The 19342-nt window shown below is 38.9% G+C and overlaps 1 protein-coding gene across 4 annotated transcripts in view; it reads right to left on the bottom strand.

The window, feature by feature from the left end:
- Window positions 1-19342, bottom strand: part of BTBD9 (BTB domain containing 9) — a 411577-nt gene that overhangs the window by 345439 nt on the left and 46796 nt on the right. For all 4 annotated transcript variants that reach the window (XM_032862306.1, XM_032862307.1, XM_032862305.1 and 1 more), the window contains exons 5-6: window positions 11138-11357; window positions 7789-7908 (exon numbers count right to left, since the gene is read on the bottom strand). In XM_032862306.1, the coding sequence (XP_032718197.1) occupies window positions 7789-7908; window positions 11138-11357 (340 nt within the window). The remainder of the gene's footprint in view (window positions 1-7788; window positions 7909-11137; window positions 11358-19342) is intronic.

Genomic DNA, 19342 nt, shown 5'->3' with positions numbered 1-19342 from the left:
TAATAAGAGGATTGTAGGTGAAATAATAAATAGAAAATTTCTAAACTTAAAAAAAGAAAAACAGCAATTCAGGATGTGAAAAGAGCTCATGAAGAGAGACTTCATAATATATAAAGTATGTTTCTAAATACAGTGGAAGCAAAACAAATCAGGAGTTAAGAACATCAGGCTCACTATGTAATAATAAAGTCCAAAATGATCTTATTAGGAACTAAAGGGCCGGAAAATTCAAAGCTCTATTGACAAACTGACAAAACACACCTAGATAAAGGATTGCTATTCTCCCTTTGGAGCATTTTAAAAGTGCAAACTTCCCAATTGCTCCTGGTCCTCACCCTCCCCATCCACATGGCCAGCAGCCTGGTGTTGGGGCAGCTGTGCCCAGCGCCAGCAGAACAGGCTGCGGCCACTCTGCTTGGGGCATCTCTGCCGGATTCCAGGAAATTGCTGCGGCCCAAGAGGCAGCAAGAGCTCCTTCAGGGCTGCAAGTCTCCTCCCGCACCATCCCAGAGCTGATACTTTACCTCACATCCTGCAGAAGCAATGCAGGACTGGGATGCTAACTGTGCGCTCTGAGGGACCTACACGTTTAGCTTCTCTAAGGCTCAATTTCCTTGTTTGTAAAATTAGGTGGTTAGTGGCATTTCCCTCACGGAGCTATTGTGAGGATCACACAAGGTAACGATGTGTCTGGTGGGAGACAATGCTCAATCAATGTTAGACCGTCCCCTTCCTGTCCCTCCTGAGCTCCTGTAATCCTGTCTTTTTCTCATCTTCCTTTCTTCTGTTCCTGATTCCTTATAAATACTTAGTGGCTCATCCCCTTTGAGTTCCTCTTCCGTTTCGTTTGAAATTCCAAAGGAAGATTTAAATTAAAAAGGAAAAAACCCTTATTTGTATGAACCTGCCTAATTGTACTACAGAGGCCCACATATGTGCTACACTTCGTAGATGAGGAGTCAGGAGCCAGCTAGTACCTGCATGTACATATCCGGGCTTCGGACGTAATTAATGCTTCCCGGGAGCTGAAAGGCTTAAATGGTACAAATAGTTTCACGTGTTATTTCACAAATCACAGACTTCAGAACAATTGATATATAAATACGGTTTGATTTAAAAAAAAAAAAAAAAGGCAATTTCAACCTCTCTTTGGCCTCAAATAAAATTGTTATGATTTAGTGACACCATGTGGCTACATTTTGCTTTGCATTTTTGGAAGAAAATGTTCCTCCGAACGCAGGATTGCTCTATGCTAGTTCAATCATGACATCAAAGTTATAGGCAGAGGTACAATTCAAACTAAGTATGAACGAAAATGATTACTTTTTTAACGTGAAACTATTCCTTTTTCCTTTACATCTGAATAAGGCATTTCTTGAATTCTGAAGACGCCAATCACATAAAGAAAGTAAAGGCTCAGCATAATTCTAGCTACAATTCTAAAGCATCCTGGTGAGCCAATGAATAATGTAGAAGCGCCTTCCTTTAAAAGTAAATAAATATATCAATGCCCGGTTATGGAGGCAGGGGAGAACAAGAGAGAAAAGAAAGGAGACACATAGCTATTGTACAATGTGAATAAGGTTGGCAAAGAATGCTTCCATAAATAGCAATGTGTATTTTCTCATTTGTTTTATGTCCTGTAGATCTACAGCACTGTGTAGGTACTATAATCTAATGAAGATAGGTTAAAAAAAAAAATTATACTGCTCTAATGATGGCAGGGATGAGAAGGGACCTGGAATGTATGGTAGCAATAAAAGAGATTAAAGTGCCCTATACCAAAACACAGTACAGTTTTAGTATTCATCTAATGAGGCCTCCTACAGGAGACCCATTACTCCCCAATAACGGTCAATGTACACCAAAGAAAGGCTAAATATCTAAAACAATGACCAGGAAATAGCACTCCTTTCACTCAGTCAAAAACACCATCTCCCCTCTAGTGCCTTCCCAGACCACCTATTGCAAATATCCCCCACCGCCCCACCCACCCCGCCCAGACCCACCATGGCCCCCCATCAGTCCCTATCATAGCACCATCTTCACAACACTTGAAAGGACTTGATGCATTCTTCTTACTTGTTGAGATTGGTTCCTCCCAGATTCCATGACAGCGGAAGCTGTGTTAATCTTCTTCAGGTGTTGTGGCCTGGATATCAAGTACAATGTATAGCACAGAATAGGAGCTTATTTTGGATGAGTGAGTGATGAATGAATGAACAACAAATGAATACATGAAGAAAAATCTATTTCCTTAGCTGGTGAAGCATGCCTAAATTTCTTGTCGTACGTGAGAGTAGAACCATGCTAGTGAGATGTTTATCATCATTTATGGCCTCTAATGTGACCACTGAGACCAGAAGACAGGCTGGCAGATGCTTTATAACACCCTTTCTTTTCTCCATGATGCATTTGGCACATTATAATATCTCATTCTAAGAAAAGAAAAAAAAGGAGGGAAGGGAAACTACAATAATTAAAACACTTCCAGCTATAGGCAAAGAAATCAGTGAAACAGAGTATATGCTAGAATTTAGCATATGATAAATATGATTGTTCACATTTGTGTGGTAAGGAACGTTACTAAATAAATAGTCTTCATCAACTGACTATCCTTACCTGAAAACACACACACAAAATGTTCTGGCTGAGTTACACATCTAGATATAAAGACAAAGATAACAAACAGTAGAAAAAACTTATAACATGCTGGAGTGTGAAATACCTTTCTAAACATGATTGCAAACGACCAGAGATAAAAAAAAAAAAAAAAAACGATGAAGAGACTGGACTACATTTTTTAAAAAGTAAAATTCCATATGGCAAAAAGTACCAGTAAAACACTAAAAACTAAAAACAAATTGCACAACACATGACGGGCAAAACAATGGCATATCTAGATCTATCTCAGTGTGTATATATCAATATACCAAAATAAAGTTCTGATAAGATAGAAAAAGATAAATGCCTCAGGAGAAAAATATGCAGAAGACTAAAATAGGCTTTTCATAAATGAGAAAGAACAAATGGTCATTATTAAACAATACTATACTTCATTGATGATAAATCTAAATTAAAATAAGGGTTTTGGGGGTGTGTGTGTGTGTGTGTGTGTGTTTTTGTTTAACAAATCATAGCTCACATTGGCCGTGTTGACAAGCCTGCATTGGTTAAGGGCTCAGAGAAAGAGCATTTTCATGTGCTATTGGTAGGAACTGGATACAACCTTACCAGAGGACAAGCTTTACCGAGATTTTAAAATGTCCCACATTATAATTTGATAATAAAAATGTCAAGAACAAGACATTTCCATGATGGTAGTTAAAAACAAAAGGAAAGACAGAAGCTTAGTCTTGTGTGAACAGTGGCCATCCCTCCTGTCCCTTGTCTTCAGTGACTGCTCTCCTGTCCCTGCCCAGCCCCTGCAGCAAAGGTGTCTGCCATCTACTCTTTCCTTCCTCTCTCAACAGGCACACCCTGAGGGCTGCACTTTCAGGTGGGATTCCTTTCCTCAACTCCCGGGTTTTGCCCCACAATTACTTTTCTGATTCCAGCTACCAGCCACCTGCAGGCTCGAAAATCCACCTCCACCCCTCACACACGTGTTTTCAAGTCTCCTACTTCGGCAACATTATATGGCTGCCAAATTACCAGCACTCTGTTGAGAAGCAGCCAGACAGTGTTTTAAAACACCCCCAGGGCACTCCATATTTGCCACTCCCGATTAGTATTTTTTGTTCAGCCCTGGGCTCCAGCATCCAGGAAAGCCGTGAAAGGCAGTGGAAGGGCTTGAAGAGAGCTTCCTAGATACACAAGACAATGTAAAGGTGAAGCAGAAATGGCCTTTTCCTAAGAAAGAGAAAGCTGCTAAGACATAACATGATTCTGAGTGCTTAAGAAAGATTATACTAACACGGACAAGTCCATTTTCTTCATCCCCAGGAGGGGGCTGAGCGGGGTGTGTTATTAGTCTAGGCTTTTGGCTACATAGAGCAGTCCCCAACTAACCTCCCAACGCATTCCTAAACCGGACCCAGGAAGACAGAGCAGATCATTTCTGTCCACTCACCATTATTACAGCTGGAGCAATCACTCTCGCTTTGAAGCCTGACGTTATCCTATCTATTGCCACTGGATAAGGTCCACTACCTTAATGAGGTGAAGTGCAGACTGAATTACATTCTACAGATATATAAAAAGCCAATTGTACGTCATGTATATTTTGCTACAATAAAAAAAAATGCTTTACCAAATTACAACTGTTGGGAACACATCACTACCAGGTTATGAAGATGGAGTGTACTGTTTAAGGCATGTTTCAGACTGCTGTGTATTGACTGGCAATCTGAAAACATGTCGGGGAGACCAGGCTCCTGAGGTCAGGAACAGTTTCCTCACAGTGAGCGCCACCATGGCCAAAGACAATGGCAAGAATGACTCTTTCTCTGAAGGTCAAATGCCAGTGGAGAGTCACAAAATTTAGAAAAAAATAAAAATAATAATAATACCAACAATTTTAAAATAATAAAAACAAAAAACAATAAAAATAAAAACCACTGGTTCTTATGAGCCTCTACTTTGGGCCAGGCACTGTACTCAACGTTCATACACACGCTCTGTCATCTAAACCCTCTACGGCAGACTCCTAAACAGTGTTGTTATTTCTGTTTTTCCTGGTGTAGAAACAAGGGCTTGGAGAGGCACAACTTCACTAAGATCACCAGGCCAGGATTCAATGAAACCAGAGAGTGAGAAGAGCTCTAACTCCATAGACCGTGGGGTTTTCTTTTATTTATTTTTTGTTTTTTTCACAACCCAGTGCTAATGTATATGCAATCCAGCCAAGACTCAAGAGAGAGCTAGGTAATCTCACACTCCCCAACTCACAGTGTCGCTCTTCTCTTGTGAATATATTTGATGTAATCTTTCCTCGATAATGATACATCCTTCAGGATTAACCTCAAAATTCGGCTTCCTCATGAAAATATAGGAAATTACCTTTGCAAACAATGTACCTGAGACCTTTCTAGCACGGATACACATTTTAGCAAATACATGGATCAAAAGTACCAATGAATATATACACATATTAATGCTGAATCGATCTCTCCTCATTATACAGTCAGTGCCTTGACCCCAGGAAGCCTGTGCTAACATTTATAGAGCACCTACTACATACTAGATCATAGCCTGAGTACCACCCAAGAATACTAAAAGATCACAATCTCTACTCCTTATTTCCAAGAAGTTGTAATTTTAGTATCAGAGACAAGACAAATACTCAAAGGATACTGAAAAACAAAGGTGACATACAAATGTACAAATTAACTAAATAAGGCAAAGAGAAAGAATGTATATGTGCCCAGTGAAGTCCCTGGAAAATGTGTATTTAGAACATTGTTTAGTCAGGCAATAAATGATTGTGAAGATAAAAAACACCCTAGGGGAGCCTGGGTGGTCAGCTGGGCGACCAACTCTTGGTTTTGGCTCAAGTCATATCTCAGGGTCATGAGCTCAAGCTCTGTGTTGGGGTTTACACTCAGCATGGAGTCTGCTTGAGACTCTCTCCCTCTCCCTTTGCCCCTCCCCCTGCTCATACTCCCTCTCTAATAAATACATAAATAAATAAATAATCTTTAAAAAAAAAAGAAAAGAAACACCAAGTATAGGACATCCTTGGAAAATCAACTGAGACTTACTCTTAGGTTCATTTTAAAATACTACCAAAATCCCAACCGTTTACAAAAGGCAGAGTTTATAAAGGAATGTAGTAATATATGTTAAAGTGGTTATAAATCTCTTTAATTTTATTTCTTAATATGGCTATCAAGACTCTTTCCTTTTCTTGTCGCTATCTCTAACATCACCTTTGCTCTAATTTTCTCCACCAGGGTTGGGAACTGGCTGTACCAAAACCAAAATGAGCATTTTCAATACACCGACCTCTACAAGACATAAAAGTTACATCAACAAAAGCAAGGCCACATGGTAGAGACAAAATAACAAAAGGGAAGTATAAATACTGCCCATTAGTAAATACGGGGACGGTATAACTTGTAAAAGCCAGAGATCATGACTGAGGACACACATCCCCCTCCATATGGTAGGGGTTTCTGAGTGGGTAAAGCTCACAGATTCTGTCATGGCTAGTATTATATTCATGGTGATTTGTTCTCGGAGCCATGTTCCTCTTGTTTCAAATTGCAAACACAGTCCTTCAGTCCACATCAGATGCTTTGGTTGCTATGCTGCTTATCTTTTAATCCAATACAATCATAGTAACGTGAGTCAATGCAGGCTCAATCTCCTCCTCCAAGATGGGTCCCCCGTGTTACTCTCAAAATATCCCTAGGCAGCTCTGAGATACGAAATCTTCACTCAATTTCTTGTCCCTCTCATTTTAATCCATTCAAAACTCCTCTGATAAAAGAGCCACTGCCAGACCTGCAACACTTCAGTCTTTCTTTGGGGAAATGAAATTGATTTTCTTCTTTTTCACACACGAGGATCCCTGGGTAACAATATTGTGTCCAGCCATACCCATAATAAAAAAAAATGTAGGCGACATTCTTTACTGTACCAGAACGCTGAAAGTTTTTGTGGAGTTCCTTGATAGAGGTAAGAATTCAGCCTGATGCTGTTAGAGCGTAAGTTTACTAAGTATAAGGATGTCTTCTGACCAAGAGACTAAGTGCCGTGGGGCAACCCCATCTGCTCCAAAACAGCCACAGTGGGAGGTCAGCTGGGGTCATAGATGAGGGTGGGGACAGGAGGGGGTAAAGAAGCCAGACCCACACTGTCCCTGGTTTACACCCACCATACACCTTTTCTTCTCCTCTTGCCACACTGGTCTAGACAAACCAATCATTCTCTGCCTTTTTTCTTTTGACTTTAAGGAACACCCGAGGGCAATTTCCAAGGGAAAAATTACAACAGGAAAAACAAAACAAAAACAAAAAAAGAAAACAGCAAAATTCCAGGCCCCTCTAACTATCTTTCCCCTCCCAAATTCATTAATTGTATAGGTTTTATAGAATTTCAGAAAGCTTAAAAGATGGTTTAAACCTTCTGAAATTCTATAAAACCTATATAATTATAGGTATATATATATATATATATATATATATATATATATATATGCACACAGAACAGTAGCTCACCAACAATTTTTAAGAACAACCTTCCATGGGGCCACAATGCATAACAACAATAAAAGCTAAGGTGCTCTGGTTGAAGGGAGGCTGCGAGCCTGGAGCCCCAGCAGCTCAACCTCCCCTGCCCCAAACCCAACCCACTAGATAGATACACTTGTTCTGGCAAGCTCTGCTGATAAGCACTGACCTAGAAAAAGAACACAGATATTCAGAATGTGCACACTAACATCCAAGAATCTCCTCCTGGCTCTGAGAACTACCATGGAAGCCTCCAGAAATATCTCCCATGGCTTTCGTGGGAAGAACGCAGCCCCTAACAATCACTCTGCTTTCAGTGTCTAGCTTGGAGCTTAAAGAGCATCTCCACTTCTCCTGTGCTCTCTCCCTACTTGTTCACGGAAGGTCTCCGGCATACGTATGGGACAAAACACTGGATAAACAGTTCCACAATATACTCTAGAATTAAGATGCTTTGTTTTCATATTTTCCCTAAGATTTTAGTTGGGATGCATTTGGTAGCTGATAACCCGAAAAAGTCTTCTTTGAGACAAAAAAAAATATAGCCCATTTCTCAAGGTTCACATTTCCTTAAATAAAACATCACAATCATTAATTAGCCATGAGAACTAACCTGCAGACACGGGCTGGAAAATACAACTTTTGCCAAGAACGACATAGATACTGCGAATGGTCAATCACTCTAATCCAATCAAGTTCATCCATTGACACTTCAATGAAGTATGAGTAAGACCTGTGAATCAAAAGGAAAAACGCAGAAAAAAGTACCATATTAAAATAACAAAAACAAGTCATACTTTAATAAAACGTTAAAAGATGCAAAAAAAATACACAGTTTGCTAATTGCATTTTCTGCATAATAATCAAATTATTATCAGAACTTCCTGTATAACAGTCAAATCCTGATAATAATAAAATCTGTATAGACCCACTATCGTAGCATGTACCACAACGCACTGAACTTATCTCTCTGCACGTTTGTATGCCTTATTGGATTGCAAGCTGCTTAAGAACAAGGAGCATGCCATATTTATCTTCATCTGTTCAGGGCCCAGCACCCTGTTTGGCACATATCCAGCATGCAAGATAATTGTTCCTTTCCAAACAGAGCGAGGATGCCTTGCTCCTGCTGTATTAGCAGATTCATAAAGCCATGACAGAGAGAGGACACAAAATTGAGGAGCCGGAGGTGTGCCTTCTCCTTCTACCTTTCCTAGTCTGGGTGTCCAGCCCTATTCCCTCAGGATAGCCAACTCAGAATGGTCCCCCAGGAAGGCCAGCTTATCTCCTGCTCCCTCTCAGTCTCCCACCATCCCACACAAATATGTGGCCTGAAGAAAAATAAATGACATGGTGTAGAGATAATATGTGTTTCTTTTGGGTACAACGTAGAATTTGGCAACTAATAATCTGGCAGTAATGAAAATAGCCTATCATCCTCCCCTAGTCCGCTATGCTGGACCATTAGATGCTGGTCCCATACTGCACAAATCTATATTCCCCTGTCATAAGCCAAATTTAAATTTGAGATGCAGTTATTACTTGTACTGTAATATCAACAGGAACAATCTCAGAAGATTTAGGTGACCATAAATGTCAGACTGCAACCAACAGTTGTGATCAGAAAAGGTCAGCTTATTTTGTGTCATCCCCTCATTTTCTGCTGTCCCCTCACTCCCATTCATTTTGTCGCTCAGTCTCAAACTGGTTATAACCTTTTATTGAACCTCTCTGGGTTATCAGTAATGCAGGATTTAATTTTACAACACATGTCAGGATCTTTTGGGCTTAAGATTCTGAATTTTTCACCTTTGCTTAGAATTATAACAACTTCTGTGAAGAAAGAACTGCTATGTGGTTAAGTCCCCTGTGAATGTAATGCATGCATTAAAACAAAGTGGCCTATAAATATTTAACATCATGGAAACGATAACTACTTTCAGTCTGAAACATACTAACCTTTTCTTCTGTTATCTTTATACTAATTTCACTATTAATTAAATGAGTGAATATATGTAAAACTTTGAGAACAGTACCTACACCACATAAAAGTAATGAAAGTGCTATATAATTATTGTTATACCATTATTATTAACCCAGAGACTCTTGGAAATGATATGTGAATTAGCTCCATTTTGCCAATTAAACATATATTATATCCAATAAGATACATATCAGAAAATAAATATATATATATATTTTTAAGATTTTATTTATTTATTTGAGAGACAGAGATAGAGAGCATGAGAGGGGAGAAGGTCAGAGAGAGAAGCAGACTCCCCGTGGAGCTGGGAGCCCGAGGCGGGACTTGATCTCCGGGACCAAGACCCGAACCGAAGGCAGTTGCTTAACCAACTGAGCCACCCAGGCGCCCATCAGGAAATATATTCTTTTTTTTTTTTTTTAAAGATTTTATTTATTTATTTGATAGAGAGATCACAAGCAGGCAGAGAGGCAGGCAGAGAGAGAGGAGGAAGCAGGCTCCCTGCTGAGCAGAGAGCCCGACGCGGGGCTCGATCCCAGAACTCCGAGATCATGACCTGAGCCGAAGGCAGCGGCTTAACCCACTGAGCCACCCAGGCGCCCCTAGGAAATATATTCTTAATAAAGAGAAACAGATAAAGACAACCTGGGGACCTCGAACACCTGTGCCTCTGAGAAATGCTGACTCTCACTTCATGAAGATTCCCTTGTATTTGGTTCAAAGGGCCTAAAAGACCCAAGTGGTGGCCAGCGGTGCTAACAGAAATGAATTACCATGCAAGGGTATCATCACCATTACTACTAAGTCCTCCATGCCCAGACTCAAAGAGGCATGAGTAGGGCCTAAAAGACTATACCAGTTTCTGGGTATGTAGGGTTTAGGTTAACGATGGGCAGTGATGAGAGAAACAGTTCTTGGTCACCCAACTGCTCTGGTACTTCTTAGCGTCACGGATGAGTCCTAGAAACTACAGTGGGTGAAAAGTGTCAGAGGTGCCCCAAGAAAGGCAGAATCTTGAAGCCACTACAAAGTGGGTGGGTTCCGAGGCTGGAGCCCACCAAATATTTTTCACAAACTTCCTTTATTTTGAGGATGATTATTTATCAATCTACTAAAAGACATTTTTTTTCTTCATCCATAGGATAAAATGCATTTAAAAAGTCATAATATTCGAAAGTAAAGAATCAAGTAAATAAAAAATGCTAACCCAGAAGGCAGAATACCAAACAACCATAAACAATAGTAGAGCAATATTTTATTTAGAGAAATACCTTTTTTTTTAGATTTTTACTTATTTACTTGAGAGAGAGAGAGAATGAGAGAGAGAGAGAGCGCGTGAGCACAAGAGGGGGGAGGGTCAGAAGGAGATGGAGACTCCCTGCTGAGCAGGGAGCCCGATGTGGGACTGGATCCTGGGATTCCAGGATCACGACCTGAGCAGAAGGCAGTCACTAGCCACACCAAGGCACCACACCAAAGCGTCCCTAGAGGAATATTTAAAGAGCAGAATGCTCACAATGTATGAATTACAAAGTGAAGTTAGCCTTTATACATTTCATCTTTATTTTGTAAAACTATGTGTGGTTTCTGTTTTGTGTATGTGTATGTGTGGGTAACTAGTCAAATATATACAAAGTTAGATAGATAAATACTAGTTAGACATATACTTGTTAGATATATACAAAGATTACTAATGGCCAGTGAGATTACTAACAATTTCTATTTTCTCCTTTGTGCTTTTCTATATTTTCTATGTTTTCCATGATAAACACTATTCATTATTTTTATAAGCAGAAAAAAAGTAAAAGACATTTTTTTTAAAAGGAATATAGCCTTTAACTCTTCCCTCAGAACTAAACTTCAAGAGAAATAGCAAAACGATCCGAAGGAAATAAACCACCAAATCTGTAAAACCAAAATTAGGTCAAGTCAATCAAACATAATGTCATTTTCTGTCCATGTCATAGTAATCACTCACCGGCTATCTCGGTCCCACAGGAGTATCCGTATGTGATTGATGATAGATGGTTGACCTAGCTTAATCTCAATGCCAGAACGGCAGTCATCATCAATTGGGTGCCTGGAAAATCCATGATCCAAATCGTAGTTTTGAGTATCGCCATCTAATAAGGCAGACTTCAGCTCCCCTTTTACAACCTGGGCTCCATACTTCATGGTTGCAATATTTTCTTCTGGGACTACAGTTAAAAACAGAAAAAGCAAGGTTAATGGTTACTTGGTAAATTAATCTATACTGTGAGAAAAAGGACAAAATTCTAGCATTCTAGTTGATTCTACTATATGTATTTCATTTAAAAATGGCAGAGACTTGTCTCTGATAGAGGATGTGGAATGTCTGTGAGGATTAAGATACCATCCACAGTTTAAATTTAATGACACCACGAAAGCCAGAGTGCCTGAGAGTAATGTTACTAAGAAAAAGCTGGGAATACTAGGTGGGGCGGGGGGGGAAGCCATGTACTAGGACAAACAAATCAGCTCTGAGTTTACTCTATTAGTAGCTTTATTTTTTTTAAGATTTTATTTATTTATCTGACAGAGAGATAGAGAGAGCACAAGTAAGCAGAGCGGCAGACAAAGGGAGAGAAAGAAGCAAGCTCTCCACCGAGCAAGGAGCCTGATGTGGGGCTCGATCCCAGGACTTGGGAGTCATGACCCGAGCCAAAGGCAGCCGCTTAACCGACTAAGCCACCGAGGTACCCTGATTAGTAGCTTTAATTTAATATCTACTGGACAAAACTGGCATATAAGATGACCTGTACCCACCATTTGGACTGACTGCAACATATAAAAGCAAAGCAGACAGACCAGATATCTGATTAAACAACAGAAGACACATTCCAATATAGCAGAGCTGCTGGACATGGACTATATGCGGACATGCTGAAGTAATTAATATAGCGAAAAAAGAATAATATATATAAAAGAAGGTATATTTTTACTTCACTTGAGCATTTTAAAAATGAAAATTCAGGGGCACCTAGGAGGCTCAGTCGTTAAGCATCTGCCTTTGGCCCAGGTCATGATCCCAGAGTCCTGGGATTGAGCCCCACATTGGGCTCCCTGCTCAGCGGGAAGCCTGGTTCTCCCTCTCCCACTCTCCCTGCTTGTGTTCCCTCTCTTGCATTCTCTCTGTAAAATAAATAAATAAAATATTAAAAAAAAAAAAAAGAAAATTCAGCCAGTCATCAAAATTAGTATTATATAATTAATATATACACAATATAATTAAAATAAATAACAATTATTATATATAAATATAATTATATATAAGTAAAAGATAATACAATAATTATTTATTATATATTTATTATAAATATTATAATATATAAGTATTTATATATAATTATTATAATTATTATGTATTTGTTATAACTATTTTATTCCTATATTATAATATTTATAATACATAATAATCATATATTATACATAAATAATAATAATATATGATATAATACTTATATAAACAATGAAATAATAAATAATAAATAAAAATAATAAATAAAAATAAAAATAATAATTAACATATATATACAATATATGTTATATATGTTATTATATATGTTATTATATATAATATATATATTCCTTATATATATATTATATATATTATTTATATAACACATATATACAATATATATGTTATATATATAATAGTAATTAACCTCTTCTCCTCTTCCACACTGTAAGTGTCAGTTGTTTCTGGAACTCTGAAGTTCTCTATGCAAAGCTTGCCTCACAGATCTACAGCCTGCCCTCTAGGTGCCAACGTTCTAAGTGACACTCTCCATGGAGAGACAGGAGGCAGCAAAAACCAGCTGTGAAGAGCTTGAGCTTCAGATCAGAGTTCAAACAGTGGTCATGCCTCTAACCAGGCCAACCACTTTGGGGACGTTATCCTCTCTGAATCTCAGTCTCTTAAGAGGGCAATACCTAGCCCGGGGTGTTTTTGTTTATTTGTTGGAAGGATTAAATGAGATGCACACAGTAAGCTCTAAAAAAATTATCAGAATTATTATGAAGCATATACTAAACAACACAATAAAAGAACTAAGCAAGTTTACAGACTATAAATAAATGCTGAATTCTCACAGCACGTATACATCTTGGCTATGTGATTTAAATAGGGGAAGTGTGAGCTATAATTAGGCTCTTAGGGAAAGGGGGTAAGTAATTCATCACTGCATATTTCTTAAAAAATGTGGGTTTTTGTTTTTTCTTTTTGAAGAATGTGGGTTTTAATAAAAAATTTTTCAGGGACGCCTGAGTGGCTCAGTCGTTAAGTGTCTGACTCTAGCTTTTAGCTCAGGTCATGATCTCAGGGTTGTGAGACTGAGCCCCATGTCAGGCTCCTCGCTGGGCATGGAGCCTGCTTAGGATTCTCTCTCACTCTCTCCCCCTTTGCCCCCCTGATCACGCACACACTCTGTCTCTTACAAAAGAAAAAATTAATTGAAAACATTTTTTGGATGCAGCCAGGTAAAGGGAATGATTCCAGAATATGACAATAAATGCAGCTGACAAATGGGGGCTGCAGTAGGTCTATTTAACTCACAAAAGGGTAAGGCAACTCAGAAAAAAAAACCAAAATGAAACCTAGTCATGTTCAACCTCTTTTGTGCTTATGTGATACAGGTTTATAACTTCCTGAGTTCTATTAGTTCATGGTACTCATATTCTTCATTATGCATTTCTCATTTATTTAACAAACCTTATTAATTCATTTGATTCACTCCTCACAACCATTTGAGTGAAATACTATTACATGTCCATTTCACAGATGGGGAAGTAGGTGCAGAGAAAGGGTGGATGGACTTTGGTGCCTAAGGTCACATAGCCAGCCAGTAACAGAGCTGAGATTAGAACCCAGCAGTCTGCCTCCAGGAGCCCTGTCTGCCACCTCCATCATAAGGGTTTTGGAGGAGAAGACCGTATTTACTCCTCTCCCTCTAATCCCCTCCCTAAAAGGTCGCCTGAGACTCAGAGGGAAAAAACAGAGTCTGATACAGTGTAAAAACAAAGAGAGTTGTATTTAAAGTGAGAAGACCTAAGTCTGAGACTCTGGCTTTACCGCACACTGCCTCTGCCTGAGGCCACTCAGTCTCTGAATCTGCATGTTTTCTCATCTACAAATAATACTGTGTCCAACCCACCCTCTGTGTTACTGTAAAGATCAGACTACAGAAAATATATGCTACAATGTCCTGGAAATATAAAACATTCAGTTAAAAAACACTTACGGAGGATTCAATCTGTACCAGGTACCACGGAAATACCTCAGAGAATGAGACAGATGGGCCCTGCCCTCCTGATGTCTCCAATCTAGAGATGAAGCACTTCATAAAGCAAGCAAACAGAAACTCCCAACTGACACTTTTTAGTGTCAGTAACGTGTAACCCTTGGTAAAAAGAGATCTCTGTTCCCTTGCTACTCGGTATAAAATGGGAGGGTCTAAAGTCTGTCACTGCTGACCGCTGGAACTATCTCCACCAGTTCTGACACCACTAGTCAAGACCACAGCAAAAAAGGGGGAACTCAAGCTTTCAGATTTAGAAAGTGCTGCTAACCTTTGATTTTCTCTAAACATAAGCTTTTTCATCTCTAAAATTTAGTAGGCTTGGAATAACACACAGGCACAAGGGTTTCAAGTGAGTGTAACTGAAAGTCTAAGATGCAAATGAAATGCTACCACAAGTCTAAAGTCTTCTTTTGAAGTTTATTTCAAGAGCACTTGAGAACTTTTCTAACTATTCTTGATACAGATTCCCCCAAAAGTATCTTTTACTTTAAAATGGGAAACACTCACACAAGTGGAAATTCTCTCATAGTGACTATAATCTGAGTATCTCGTGGTATAAAAATACAACTCCAAGTATTTGTGTGTGTATGCATGTGTGTGTGCGTGCTGTGCACACACACATGCGTGTACAAAACCTATAGTTAAATTTAAGAAGAATTTAAGAAACAAAGTGATCATGAGAAAATTCAAGTCATAATAAAACAACTCAAACCATAAATATTCTTACTGCCTGTATTGGGGCTCAGAGAAAAAAAGCTTAGAAAAAAGGGCTCTCAAAAAATACAGGGTGTTAGGGATTAAGCAACCAAGCAGATAACCATACTTTTCTTTGCATTTGTAATTTTGGATGCATTTTACAAATATGAAAAAAAAATTAAGCTCTGAAGTTCCATAGTTAGGCAGAAACAAGCCATTATTTGAAAGAAAAGCTACGGAGAAATGGAGTAGGACTGGCCGCTAGCAACACAGTGCCAAAATCTGGTGCCAGGTTAGTTATCTTGTGTTTTCCTTTGATTGCGTTATGTTTTTAATCACCCTTTGTTGAACTTTCTATTACATCTAGGCTGAGACAGTTGACCATTCCTGATGGGTCATTTGGAGCCACACCTGGTTATCTGCCCACTGCCATACCTTTACCTACTTCTGTACCCCAAATCACCTTGTACTCCTCAACCTGCCTTCCCTGGAAGATGTGTGGCTTGGCCATCCAACAAGTGTAGCATTACAAAGGGCTTTCTTGACAACCCCTGTCTTCCCTAACTCTCCCCATTATCTCCACTCTCTGCAGGCCTCCTTTCCACATTTGACAGTACTCGTGCTCAAACATGCCAAACACAAAACACCAACAGAAAATAACCCAGGCAGGAGACTCTGTTGGAGAGCACTGGCCTTGTGAGTCAGATCAGCACTTTGGTTCCAGCTCAGGCTTCAATTCCACTCAGTAACTTTAGGCGAGTTACTTATAAAGATCACAGACTAAAAGCTTCTAAGAGCTGAATGGGACTTCATCCTATATATTTAAAGAAAAAAAAATTTCTAAGCTGCCTTCTCTGTGCCGGACTATGCTGGACTCACCCTCCAGCAGCTCATCATCTCATACAGACAAGTGTGTATCAAACATAAAACGCCTCCACAGAGGAATGCTCAGGAGGGATTCTTTGTGAACCCCCTAGTTTACTGACAAAGATACTATCAACTATAGCTGGGAGGATAAATAACATATATCTCAAAGAGTTTTAAAAATATTAAAGTTTCAGGGGTGCCTGCATGGCTCAGTTGGTTGAGCAACTGACTCTTGGTTTTGGGTCAGATCAGCCCCACATCAGGCTCCATGCTCAGCGGGGAGTCTGCTTGACACTCTCTCTCTCCCTCTGCTCCTCCCCCTGCTTATACTCTCTCTGTATCTCTCTCTCTCAAATAAATAAATAACATCTTAAAAAAAAAAGAAACCTTGAGAATGGAAGCTGTGATATACTCCCTGCTATAAACATGAAGAAACAATACTGTCCTCTTTCCCAGAGTCTAAAATCTGAGACACACAAAACAAAGTATTACTCAGCCTGAAGAGAAAAAGCACTAACTTTCAAGGCAGAAATACCTCCATAGTTAAGATAAAACTAAGCATTAAGGGACCGGTAAGTTGTTCAAATACCTACGGAAAAAAAATAATTTCATTAAAGTTAATTCCTGTCCCCATGTGTGTGTACAAAGCTACTCAAAACCACCTTCCCAGAAAGACTAACCATCACTGGTGAGTTAAAACATCCTTTGGATCCTTTTTTTTTTAAGGGGGAAAAAATTGTAATTTCGTTAAAATCCTCAGGATATGCAGCTCTAAGAGTTGAACCTTCCAGTAACTAATATTAATAAACTCAAAGAAAAAGCATTAGTATCTGTGGTGTCCCTAATCCAGAACAGAACCTCTCCACAGTTCATGAAAAGTCCCAAAGAAACAGAAGCTACATGCAGGGGAGAACAAAGAAACAACAAATTTGGTCAACAGTTTCAAAATAAGCATAACTACCTTTCCCGGAACAATCCAGGAAGACTTCTGAAATTTCAGGCCAAGTATTCCTAACAGAGAAGAAATGTGATAAAAGAAAATAATGGTATGTCTGGATAACATTTACTTAGAGAATAACTAATGTATATTTTTAGGAGCTGACAGGAAAGTGCTATGCATCCTTAGTTGATATTATGGATTTTACTACCCATATAGTTAAAAAGTCAGAAAACCAGCCTGCTATTTAATCATTTCTCAAGTTCAGAAGTGAGATAAAAGATTCTCAGACATTTATATAATCTCTTCCTTGAGATCCCACTGGATTATGCCAAGATGAATAATTTAACATTTATGAGTAATAATTATAGTAAATATGTCATTCCAGAACTGAGTGTGCCTCAGCTGGTTGAGTACTCCCTTTCATGGTAATCTCCTGGCTTTATTATAACCCAGGTCTGACACCTCCAGTGACCAGCTGGTCAATTCTAAGCTACCATTAACTAAATGAAGTTTCCAAAGCACCTCCTCACTCCTGAAAAAATGTCCCAAGGTTATTCCTATAAGGAATCCAGTTGTAGGGCCCTATCAACACCTCAAATCAAAGATAGGGCAAGAAGGGAGAAAAAGAAACTTATATGAAGCAGATCTGACAATGAGGATTCAGAAATTTCAAAATTCTATTACTCATCTTGTTACCTCCCCACCTTCCATCCTCTCACCTAGGACCACTCTTTAGCACCTCCAATCTCTTCCCAGATCTCTCTTGAGCTATTCCCTCTAGCTGCTATACTATTTCTCTACTGCCTTTCACTCCAATTCACACTGGATGGTCAACATATTATATTTACTATCGTTTCAAACCCATGCCTAATTCCCCATTTAGCCAAGCTTCTGCTCAGACTACTCACCAAGCAACTACAACTTACATCCCAAAGTTTTCTCTCAATTCTCATTCTTCTGACTTCCCAGCACCACTAAATACCAGCGACTACCTTCTCTGCATAAAAGTTCTCTCCTCTGCCGGCTTCTATAACCCTACCCCATTTTTTCTCTACCTCTCTAATTCTTCTTTCTCTAGCTTCAGGCCCCTGTCTACAGGTTTTCTCCAAATCTCAGACTCTGAGCTTTATTTCCTTCTCTACACTCTAGTCCAGGACTCAACTCTTTCTTCACCAGCTCCGATTGCTTCCTAAATGCCAGTAACATGCTTCCACTGCTACTCCTATGTGTTCATTCACCAAATGTCTGCTATATGCTATATGCCATCTTAAATGTTGAGGATACAAAGATCAACAAACCTTACAAAGATCATCTCTGCCTTCAAGGATCAAAGATAAGTTAACAAAAATGTTTAAAACAATGTAATCAATGTGGTAATTCCTACACAGACATACAGAAAGGAGGAAGAACACAAATAATGATAATACAATGGTTTCCTAGATTGAATTTCCAGACATAATTTGCACAAATTATTTCAACTAATTCTCATAACAGTACTAGGAAATACAGGACTAACAGTAAAATTCCTATGTAACTTAATGCCAGGTCATACAATTAATAAGTAATTCATTTGGGATTTGAAGTCAAACTTTTCTGGCTCCAAAACCAATACTTTTTCTTCTGGCCCCAATGAAAAGAAATCTAAATCTGATGAGTCAGGACAGAAATCCAGACTAAGGACACCTATTTAAGATGAATCAGTATTGAAGACAATGTAAGAACATGGTCAAGGAAAAGATTACTCAGGGAAATGACTAACATGGGACAGAACTTGGTACTTAGATGTTCCAGAAACCCCCAAACTTGCTAAGTCTAAAATCAAGCTCAGCATCTTCAAACAACTATTAAATTTCTTTAGTTCTAAGACACATATTTTTTCAAATTTTAACATTCCTGAAATTGGGATATAGCTATGACAGTGTGTCATGGTTTAACTGGCAGTACTCTTTTCTTTCTTAATGGTACAGAAAAGAACTTCTGGTTTCTTAGATTTAATAAAATAAGGTAACTTCCTCCTAAACTTAATCCTCAAATTAATATCCCTTAAGTCACCAAGATCTAATTTTTTAGAATAATATCTCCTTTATACATACTTACTTTCTCTCTTTCCTACAGCCACTTCAGTTTACAGTTGTATCAACCTCGTGCAGGTCAAATACCCTCCCTGCTGGTCTCCCTGAACCAATTCTCTATTCCAGATGAGCAACTACAGCACCATGGATCAAACTTTTAAAACCATCATCATACTCATGCATCCCTTCCTCTCGAAAATTCACTGCTCGTCGGGCATAAGCAAAAATCCCAAGCTAGTCAGACAGACTTCCATGATTTGGGCAGAGCTGACCTTTACAGACATTGT

The sequence above is a fragment of the Lontra canadensis genome, unplaced genomic scaffold, assembly GCF_010015895.1.
Source record: "Lontra canadensis isolate GAN:19392208 unplaced genomic scaffold, GSC_riverotter_1.0 scaffold23, whole genome shotgun sequence".
Classification (NCBI taxonomy): domain Eukaryota; kingdom Metazoa; phylum Chordata; class Mammalia; order Carnivora; family Mustelidae; genus Lontra; species Lontra canadensis.
Note: the sequence above shows the minus strand (reverse complement) of the source record. Positions and strands in the feature narration are given on the sequence as shown.